This window comes from Salvelinus sp. IW2-2015, linkage group LG20 (assembly GCF_002910315.2).
Source record: "Salvelinus sp. IW2-2015 linkage group LG20, ASM291031v2, whole genome shotgun sequence".
Lineage (NCBI taxonomy): Eukaryota > Metazoa > Chordata > Actinopteri > Salmoniformes > Salmonidae > Salvelinus > Salvelinus sp. IW2-2015.
Genome location: NC_036860.1, coordinates 10,695,517 through 10,706,754, shown reverse-complemented (window position 1 = coordinate 10,706,754; position 11,238 = coordinate 10,695,517). Strand labels below are relative to the sequence as shown.

Sequence of the window (11,238 nt, the reverse complement as noted above, 5' to 3'; positions counted from 1 at the left end):
TTTTGCTGTGTTAYAGCCCGAATTGTTAAAATGTAGATGTTTTGTCACTGGCCTACACACAATACCCCATAATGTCAAAGTGGAATTATGTTTTTCAATTTTTTTTACAAATTAATAAAAAATGAAAAGCTAGAATGTCTGCTACTGGTAAAATAGCGCCGACGAATAGGTCTGCCGTGCTTCTAGCTCTTAGGAAACTTTGCAGTATTCTTATTTTTTTATGTGTTATTTCTTACGTTATTAGCCCAGGAATTTTGGGGTGTTATTACATACCACCGGGAAGAACTTTTGGATATCAGGGCGACGGTAACTCACCAGCATTACGACCAGGAATATGACTTTACCGAATCGGATCCTTTGTTCATATCCCCCATGGCAATTGAACTGATTCCGAACGCTSTTTCAAAACACCACCGGAGGCGAGCACACCACCCACTGCTTCAGAGTATATTACTCRCTAATRTTCAGTCTCTGGATAATAAAGTTGACTAGATCAGGCCGAGGATTTACTTCCAGAGAGACACCGGGGATTGTAAAATACTCTGTTTCACGGGACTGGGATATGTTCCGGGTAGCCTCCGAGAACARTATAGACGAATGCACTGATACGGTGACTGAGTTTATCAGGAAGTGTATAGGAGATGTTGTACCACTGTGACTAATTAAACCTACTCTAACCAGAAACCGTGGCTAGATGGCAGCATTCGCRCAAAACTGAAAGCACGAACCATCGCATTTAACCATGGCAAGGTGACTGGGAATATGGCCGAATACAAACAGTGTAGTTATTCCCTCCGTAAGACATTCACACAGGCAAAACGTCAGAATAGAGACAAAGTGGAGTTGCAATTCAACGGCTCAGACACGAGATGTATGTAGCAGGGTCTACAGGCAATCACGGACTACAAAGGGAAAATCAGCCACGTAGCGACTTCTTGCTTCCGGACAAGCTAAACACCTTCGCCCCCGCTTTGAGGATAACACAGTGCCACCGACACGGCCACTACCAAGGACTGTGGGCTCTCCTTCTCCGTGGTCGACGTGAGTAAGACATGTAAGCATGTTAACCCTTGCAAGGCTGCCGTCCAGGACGACATCCCTAGCCGCGTCCACAGAGCATGCACAGACCAGCTGGCTGGTGTGTTTACAGACATATTCGATCTCTCCCTATCCCAGTCTGTTGTCCCCACATGCTTCAAGATGCCCACCATTGTTCCTGTACTCAAGAAAGCAAAGGTAACTGAACTAAATGGCTATTGCCCTGTAGCACTCACTTCTGTCATCATGAAGTGCTTTGAGAGACTATTCAAGGATCATATCACCTTCACCTTACCTGACACCCTAGACCCACTTCAATTTGCTTACTACCCCAATAGATCCACAGACGATGCAATCGCCATCACACTGTACATTGTCCTWTCCCATCTGGACAAGAGGAATGCCTATGTAAGAATGCTTTTCATTGACTATTGAAGAAGGTTAAACCAAGGCCTTATACCTTTTAAAGCATTTCCTTTCCAATACTAATGTATGTTTGATAATTATATAGACCTGATTGAAGAAATTGACCAACACTATAGCTCAGCATTCAACACCATAGTACCCTCCAAGCTCATCATTAAGCTCGATGCCCTGGGTTGAACCTCATCCTGTGCAACTGGGTCCTGTACTTGCTGACGGGCCGCCCCCAGGGGGTGATGGTAGGAAACAACACCTCCACTTTGCTGATCCTCAACACTGGGGCTCCACAAGGATGCGTGCTCAGCACCTTCCTGTACTCCCTGTTCACCCATGACTGCGTGGCCACACATGTTTCCAACCCGTTCATCAAGTTTGAAGACGACACAACAGTAGTAGGCCTGATTACCAACAATGACGAGACAGCCTACAGGGAGGAGGTGAGGGCCCTGGGAGTGTAGTGCCAGGAAAATAAYCTCTCACCCAACGTCAACAAAACAAAGGAGATGATCATGTACTTCAGGAAACAGCAGAGGGAGCACCCCCCTATCCACATCGACGGGACCACAGTGGAAAAGGTGGAAAGCTTCAAGTTCCTCTGCGTACACATTACTGACAAACTGAAATGGTCCACCCGCACAGACAGTGTGGTGAAGAAGGTGCAACATCGCCTCTTCAACCTCAGGAGGCTGAAGAAATTTGGCTTGGCACCTAAAACCCTGACAAACTTTAATAGATGCACAATTGAGAGCATCCTGTCGTGCTATATCACCGCCTGATACGGCAACTGCACCGCCTGCAACCGCAGGGCTCTCCAGAGGGTGGTGCGGTCTGCCCAACCCATCACCGGGGTTAAACTACATGCCCTCCAGTACACCTACAGCACCTGATATTACAGAAAGGCCAGTACAGGTGCATCAAAGCTGGGACCGAGAGATAGAAGCAGTTTTTCAATCTCAAGGCCGTCAGACTGTTAAATAGCCATCATTAGCACATTAGAGGCTGCTGCCCTATAAACATAGACTTGAAATCACTGGCCACTTTAATAATGGAACACTAGTCACTTTAATAATGTTTACATATTTTGCATTACCCATCTCATTTGTATGTCCTGTATTCTACCCTATTCTACTGTATTTTAGTCTATTTAGTTTAGTCTGACATTGCTCATCCAAATATTTATATATTCTTAATTCAATTCCTTTACTTTAGATTGTGTGTTGTTCGATATTACTTGTTAGATATTACTGTTAGATATTACTGCACTGTTGGAGCTAGAAACACAAGCATTTCACTACACCCACAATATCATCTGCTAAACACGTGTGACAAATACATTTTTATTTTATTTGAGTCAATAAGTATTCAACCCCTTTGTTGTGGCAAGACTAAATAAGTTCAGGAGTAAAAATATGCTTAACATAATAAGTTGCATCACTCTGTATTTCATTTTTAAAGAAATTTGCACAAAAATCTAAAAACTGATTTTCACTTTGTCATAGGTGAGGGAAACAATTATAGTATGTAATCAATTTTGAATTCAGGTTGTAACACAGCAAAACATGGAATATGTCAAGGGGTATGAACACTTTTTGACGGCACTAAGGAAATAAATTCAAACTGAAAGTGGTAAAGGAAACAGTAGGGAAAACTGCTTTACCTCAACGCTTGTGAATCCACTATGCGTCTGTTCTGTCTATTCGGCGAATATTGTTCTGATTACGTTATTGTGGAATGCATTTTCATGGCGGGGGTTGAAACAGAATTCGTAAGAGCTCAAAGTACTGTGTTCTAACAGGCGAGCCCTGCTGAAACCCGTTTACTTATCCYCATTGAAGACAGTCATTTAATATAGCTTAACTACATTTTGAGAAGTTMCATCTGACTTGTTTTTAGGGCTTTCCTTTATCGATTATTAGGCTATAGGCCAGCCGTCCACTCCCGGATAGCGCAGCAGTCTAGGGCACTGCATCTCATTGCTAGAGGTGTCAATACAGACCCTGGTTCGATTCCAGGCTGTATCACTACTGACCATTGATTGGGAGTCCCATAGGGCGGCGCACAATTGGCCGAGCGTTGTCCGGGTTAGAGTTTGGCCGGGGTCAGCCGTCATTGTAAATAAGAATTTGTTCTAAACTGACTTGCCTAGTTAAATAAAAATAAATGTAAAAAAATGTCCTGAGCATGTTTAACCCAAATCTGAACTTTCACACACTGACAGACAGTGCATCACGATGCTACAGAATGAGCACACAGAGTAGCAATATTTAAAAGTATTTTTTTTTTTTTATGATTTACTTGACAGCAACAGTATGCACGATTTTCAAATAAATATGTAAATAAATATATAACCTTGATAGATAAAATCATGAATGCCTTATATTGCAGTTTGACATTGCACATTACATAATTGTAGAATGGTAGGCTATCAAAATCAAGTACAGTATGTAAATCAGTTCGACAAGTTCAAATTCATGTTCTGTTGGCCCACAGAAGTCTGTCAGAGTTGTGTTCCAGAATGAACTGCAGGGTGTACAGGAGCTCTTTTCGAACCACTTCCCAGGCACAGTAACTGAAATTCTGTGAAAATACAAATGAACTGTTTGGGAAATGTAGGCTAATATTCATAGAGATATTATCAAAACAGTGATTTCCATTATAGTGTATTTGCTTGTACCCTACTTTTTCTTTAAGGACAGCTGCGATGTTCCCAAAATATGTCTTCAGCACCTTTGCCCTGACTAGATAATCACATGTATCCACGCTCCCCATCATCTGACACGAGAAGAAATTCATTCAAATGTCAACATACCACATTTAAACAGTTAAGCTATCTGTATTGGCATAGGTAGGTACTCACACATTTGCTCTCTTCAATCTGGCGGTATACAATATTCTGAAAATTCTCCAACTTCCGTTGGTCCCACTTAGTAGGCATGTCGTCAGCTCCAAACAATGTGTCGATGTTCTTCAATGTCTCATAAATAGCCTTAGCACCACTGCTGCTCAACTGAAACGGACAACAACAATAATTTCTAAAAACATCAATGGCAGTTTAAGGTTTTCTACTTTCTAATCCTAACATTTGCGAATACTATTTCATGCTGTAAAGAACACTTGGATATGCGCCCATGCACTTACCAGTGGCGCGCCGGAGGTTGTGAAAGCAGTGGCTGGGAATGCCATGAAGACATTCTCCTGCAGACACTCCAGAGGAAAATTACCCCCCTGAAAGCAATAGAAAACACTGAAGTCAGGTTGAGCTATTCAGTTAATAAACGTAGTTGGATAATACATCTCAAGTCAAAAGAAATTTAAAAAATTTACCATGTCTCTCAGTAGGTTGTGGGTTACTCGCACCAGCTGTCCTTGTAGCTGGCARGGCATGGGCATGGAGCAAACTTGCGCAAGGCAGAGGAAAGTGCTCATCCAAGTGATAGTCTGAAGTGCCATTCTTGGGGTAGCTAGATGACCTGTAACAGAGTATCATTGTTAGTTGAATATAATCCTGAAAATGATTCATTCGTTGAAACCTGAAGCAATGATCAAATGATATATTGACTCACCTGTTGCCAGGACAGTACACATTTCCTCCAGAGTCTGAATTTGTTTTCTGATCCCATATCTGCGGCTTAACTTAAATTGTGAGAATTTAAAGGATGAACAAAAAGTGAAAGGGGGTCTCACTAGGTGTATAAAATGAATGAATTTGAGAAAGTTTGGCCTAGTGAAAACCGCAATAGGACTACCGGATTTCCCTTTTCGTATCCTCCACTTCTCTCTCATCATGTGCCTAATCTGTCCTCAGTAGGCTAGGTCTAAACAATGTAAGTCACCTGGCTTTGCGAAGGCTCCAAACATTGCTAAAACATTGAGAGAGAGAGAATATCGACCCTGAACTATACAATCTAAAAAGAAAAGGTTCCTTGAGTATCCTTTAGGGGTTCTTCAGATTGAAACTGGTGAAACCCCTATAAAAATGGTTCTTCAAAGAAACCCTTATAATGGATCCTCAAGGAACCTTTTGAACAACATTTTGGGGTAAATTTTTTAACTACCCCCCCCCCCCTATTATTATTAATACAAATTATAATTTGCATAACAATAACAACAATTACACCATATTTTAGTTCTCTTTGTTTATTATGATTTTAGAGGCAAAGCAGAATAAAAAAATCTAAATATGAGGTAATCTCCCAGCAGGACCCCAAGTCCAATGGGTGTGTCCTCTGACGTGTTGATGTTCTCCGTATCCATAGCCAGAATGATTCTGCAGAGCATGGTGATCGAACAGGTTTCCTGTTTTATTCATCAGAGGTATAGGGAGGGTGAAGTCCGTGAATCCACAAAACAGTAGATATGCAGATGATTAACAGAACGTGCACACGACAGAATTCATAACTTGGTTTTTGTGATGAAAATGAATGAGGGGGGAAAAAAACGTTGGTAATGGTTTTCATAAACATACCTTTGGGATATTCATTGAAGAGGTAGGGGGGAGGATGGTCAATGTGATTACCTTGTATGCCTCCTCGTTTGTATACCTGCAGACATAAACCCAAAAGTGAGCAGTTCAGTCATCTGAACCCAATACAGCTAGCCTTCAACATATTCTTATAGCCTACATAGTCTTACCTCTTTGTTGATTGATATCCATTGAATTGTGTCCATTTTCTTCTTTTTTTAAAAAGATTTGCACAAAAATTCAAAGATAGATGGTGTCATCATAAAACAAAATCAATTTAGATCATACAAGGGACAAACCTTACCTTAAATGAGGAGATCTTTACATGTTTCAGTTAAGCGTCTGCACCTGCTGTCCTTTCCAATTCAAATCCAAATGTTTCAGTTGGGCAGTTAGGTTCCTCCTATAGGGTTCTTGGAAGAACTTTTTGGGGGTCATTTTCAGTGCCAAGAACCGTAAGCTTATTCTAAGAACTTTGAGGTTCTGAGAAAGAACCCTTGTTGAACCCTTAATTTTGAGAGTGTACAATGAATGCTATAGACCTCTATATGTCTTTATCATCTGAATAATCCGTTAACATAAAAATGCTAATATCTTGTCATTACTTATCTGATTAAACCAATTTGCCAATGTGTTGTGATAACCTTATCGTAGGTTTGTCAGAAAATGACGTCAAATATTTAAAACGGCCTAATAGACATACTACAATATGCGATCCTCCTGGACATGCTACGTTAAAGGGACCATCTGCGGTTGATACTTACAATTTGGGACTTTTAAATGAATTATATATAGCTATTGATTCTTGAAGAATAGACATAACTTATAAATGCCTCATAGTTCAACTGTCGCACCCCATCAGAACCCAAATTCTAAGCTTTATTTACTCCGTTGTTTGTAAATAATTTAGCTAATTGTAAGCAAATACTTTAAATCCTCAAAATGTGGTTAAAACTATAGTCTCATTTTGATTTCATTGATGGTCCGACACTTGCATCCTGATCTCTCTATGAATTTGACAGTTGCTACTTTTCTCCAACCCCATCCCTTTGCTATTTACCAAAACAGTGGCGGGGTAAGGCTTTGTTGTTGTTTGATTTGCAGGTTTCCCCTTCTAAAAAAGTACGACTATAAACAAATGAATGCATGAAAGAATGACTCAATGAATACAGTTGAAGTCGGAAGTTTACATAAACTTAAGTTGGAATCATTAAAACCCGTTTTTCAACCACTCCACAAATTTCTTGTTAACAAACTATAGTTTTGGCCGGTCAGTTAGGACATCTACTTTGTGCATGACAAGTCATTTTTCCAACAATTGTTTACAGTCAGATTATTTCACTTATAATTCACTGTATCACAATTCCAGTGGGTAAGAAGTTTACATACACTAAGTTGACTGTGCCTTTAAACAACTTGGAAAATTCAAGAAAATTATGTCATGCTTTAGAAGCTTCTGATAGGGAAATTGACATAATTTGAGTCAATTGGAGTTGTACCTGTGGATGTATTTCAAGGCCTACCTTCAAACTCAGTGCCTCTGTGCTTKACATCATGGGGAAATCTGCCAAGACCTCTGAAAAAAATTGTAGACCTCCACAAGTCTGGTTCATCCTTTGGAGCAATTTCCAAATACCTGTAGGTACCACGCTCATCTGTACAAACAATAGTACGCAAGTATAATCACCATGGGACCACGCAGCCGTCATACCACTCAGGAAGGAGACGTTCTGTCTCCTAGAGATGAAAGTACTTTGGTGCGAAAAGTGCAAATCAATCCCAGAAAAACAGCAAAGGACCTTGTGAAGATGCTGGAGGAAACAGGTACAAAAGTATCTATATCCACAGTAAACGAGTCCTATATCGACATAACCTGAAAGGCCGCTCGGCAAGGAAAAAGCCACTGGTACAAAACTGCTATAAAAAAGCCAGATTACGGTTTGCAACTGCACACGGTGACAAAGATCGTACCTTTTGGAGAAATGTCCTCTGTTCTGATGAAACAAAAATAGGACAGTTTGGCCATAATGACCATCGTTATGTTTGGAGGAAAAGGGGGAGGCTTGCCAGCCGAAGAACACCATCCCAACCGTGAGACACGGGGGTGGCAGCATCATTTTGTGGGAGTGCTTTGCTGCAGGAGGGACTGGTGCACTTCACAAAATAGATGGCATCATGAGGCAGGAAAATGATGTGGATATATTGAAGCAACATCTCAAGACGTCAGTCAGGAAGATAAAGCTTGGTCGCAATTGGGTCTTCCAAATGGACAATGACTCCAAACATACTTCCAAAGTTGTGGCAAAATGGCTTAAGAACAACAAAGTTTAGGTATTGGAGTGGCCATCACAAAGCCCTGACCTCAATCCAATAGAAGATTTGTGGGCAGAACTGAAAAAGTGTGTGCGAGCAAGGAGGCCTACAAAACTGACTCAGTTACACCAGCTCTATCAAGATGAATGGGCCAAAATTCACCAAACTTATTGTGGGAATCTTGTGGAAGGCTACCCAAAACGTTTGACCCAAGTTAAACAATTTAAAGGCAATGCTACCAAATACTAACTGAGTGTATGTAAACTTCTGACCCACTTGGAATGTGATGAAAGAAGTAATAGCTAAAATAAATAATTCTCTCTACTATTATTATGACATTTCACATTCTTAAAATAAAGTGGTGATCCCAACTGACCTAAAACAGGGAATTTTTACTCTGATTAAATGTCAGGAATTGTGAAAAACTGAGTTTAAATGTATTTGGATAAGGTGTATGTAAACACCGACTTCAACTGTATATGCATATGAAAACAAGATTCATGTCACGCCCTGACCGTAGAGAGCTTTTTATGTCTCTATTTTGGTTTGGTCAGGGTGTGATTTGGGTGGGCATTCTATGTTCCTTTTTCTATGTTTTGTATTTCTTTGTGTTTGGCCGGGTGTGGTTCTCAATCAGAGGCAGCTGTCTATCGTTGTCTCTGATTGAGAACCATACTTAGGTAGCTTTTCCCCACCTATGCTTTGTGGGTAGTTATTTTCTGTTTTGTGTTTCTGCACCTGACAGGACTGTTTCGGTTTCGTTCATTCTCTTTGTTATTTTGTTATAGTGTTCAGTTTAAATAAAAAGCATGAACACTTACCACGCTGCACTTTGGTCCGATTATTCTTCATGCAACGATGACCGTGACAATTCATGTATTTTTTATTCAATGTTATTGTGAATAAATAAAATAATATCAGTCAACCAGTATCTCTCTCTCTGTGAGATGATGATTTTTGTCATTTTGATTTTTTGTCAATKACATTTTTGTCATTTAGCAGACGCTCTTAGCCAGAGCGACTTACAGTGGTGAGTGCATACAGTTTTACTATGTTTTTACTGGTCCCCCGTGGAAGTTGAACCCACAGCATTGGCATTGGAAGCACCATGCTCTACCAGCTGAGCCACACAACTTAATATGATCGCTTTATGTTTGCATCTTCTGCATCCCATTCATGTCTATACAGTTGAATTAAACCGTTGATAATAACTGATGATTAAATAGAAATTAACCATAATTTTATGAGATCTGTATCTGAATAATCAGGCTAACATTAACATTTGAATAGTTYGTCGTTGGGAGAAACTTAGCAGGCCTATATGAATGAACCAATTTGCCAATGTGTTGTGATAACATAATCGTAGGTTTATTAGAAAATGACTTTAATCATAATTCCTAATACTATGACGTTTCATCATCCTGGACATGCTACGTTGAAGGGGAAATGTCTGTGATTACCACATCCATTTTTTTTTAAATTGATACACAGGCTACCCATTGATTCTTGAAGAATATATTAATTTTACAATCCTCATAAGCTTAGTTCAACAACTGTCTTACCTCATCAGAACCCAAAATAATTATGTAGAAAAACATAGGATATAGCTTCCAACTGTACTTAAAACTAGCCTACAACTTTTAATCTCATAGATGGACCTTCCTTTCATCCATAGCTCTGTGACAGTGGTTACTTTTCTCCAACCCCATTCCTCAGCTATTTAGAACAATAGTGGTTCGGTGACCGCTTTGGTGTTGTTTGARCTGCAGATTGCTCCTTTAAAAAAGTTTGTCTATAAACAAATGAATGCAAGAAAGAATGACAGGATGAATGCATTGAATGACTGAATATATAAATTAATTAACAAAAACGATATGAGAATAATTATTTAATTGTATTATAAAGGAATAAATACATAGCCTTCACATATAAATATCAGTCAACCCATGTTTATAAATAAATMATTCAGTCAGTAAATAGATAAGCTATCAATCATTAGCCAGTCTCAGAAACATGTCACATGTCTCCAATGATGATTATGTGGTTCTCCAAAAGACCGCTTCTTCCTCACGTCTTGACTCTGCTGTCGAGAAATGTATTGAACTGCACCAGGTTGTCGGGAACCTCCACTCGCGTGATCTCCCATACGCATGCGCTGTGTTCCTGGATAGCATACAATGTATATATATACATTTTTTCAGTCACCTCAACCACAGCAGGTGCTGCGCCAACGCATCCTACGACAGCACAACGGCGCTTGGAAGTTCMCAGTTTCCTATGTGATTTGTGGCAGCGAAATGCATCCTAKTTGTGGTGATGTAGAACTTTTGCTCAGACTAATTTAGCCTCTATTCGAGGGCATTTGATATTGGACCCACCCAGTGGCGACCGGTTATCAGTGCAGGTGGGGCAGAACTCCATCTGTTTTGAGCCCCATCTGTTTTAACTATAACAGCAAAAAAAGTTTTTAAAAATGTAACCTTTTTTTGTTGTTGCCTGTTTTACATGTTATTTTGGCATTAATACGTGTCACATATCAGTTTGTAAACAATATAAAAAATAAGTAATTATTGAGTTAATAAAGCTGCATACAAACATGGTCTCTTTTTTTTGCTTTCTTGAGTAAGGCAGCTCCAAAATGCAGGTGTTTCAGCCTAGCTCAGTGCGTTCTGTGGTGGTGGGGCAGTCAGCGGAAAATACAGAGCTGTAAATAAGAATTTGTTATAAATTGACTTGCCTAGTTAAACAAAGGTTAAATATATATATATAATAATATTTTTAAAAAGACAATAGCTGTAGGATCAACAGAGGAATTCGGGGCAGTAAGAGGAACAGAAATTCGGTTACTTACATTTTGTCTTTCAACGCCCCTGGGATAATGTACATTTGGTGAAKAATTATGACAACTAAGCGAAACAATGGTGGGGATTAAATGAGCTGGGCTAGCTTTAGTGAATTCACACTGCACCTGTTATTCGGCTCTATTCGGCTAATATTSTTCC

The 11,238-nt window shown here is 39.8% G+C and overlaps 1 protein-coding gene across 1 annotated transcript; it reads right to left on the bottom strand.

Annotated features, from left to right (window-relative positions):
- Nucleotides 1-3,925: 3,925 nt before the first annotated feature.
- On the bottom strand, nt 3,926-4,911 carry LOC111980193 (interferon alpha-7-like). Its single transcript, XM_024010864.2, has 5 exons — nt 4,786-4,911; nt 4,600-4,686; nt 4,319-4,468; nt 4,141-4,233; nt 3,926-4,038 (listed from the first exon to the last, which is right to left on the bottom strand). Exons 1-5 carry the CDS (start codon nt 4,909-4,911, stop codon nt 3,931-3,933), a joined length of 564 nt encoding a protein of 187 aa, XP_023866632.1. The 3' UTR covers nt 3,926-3,930.
- Nucleotides 4,912-11,238: the final 6,327 nt, after the last annotated feature.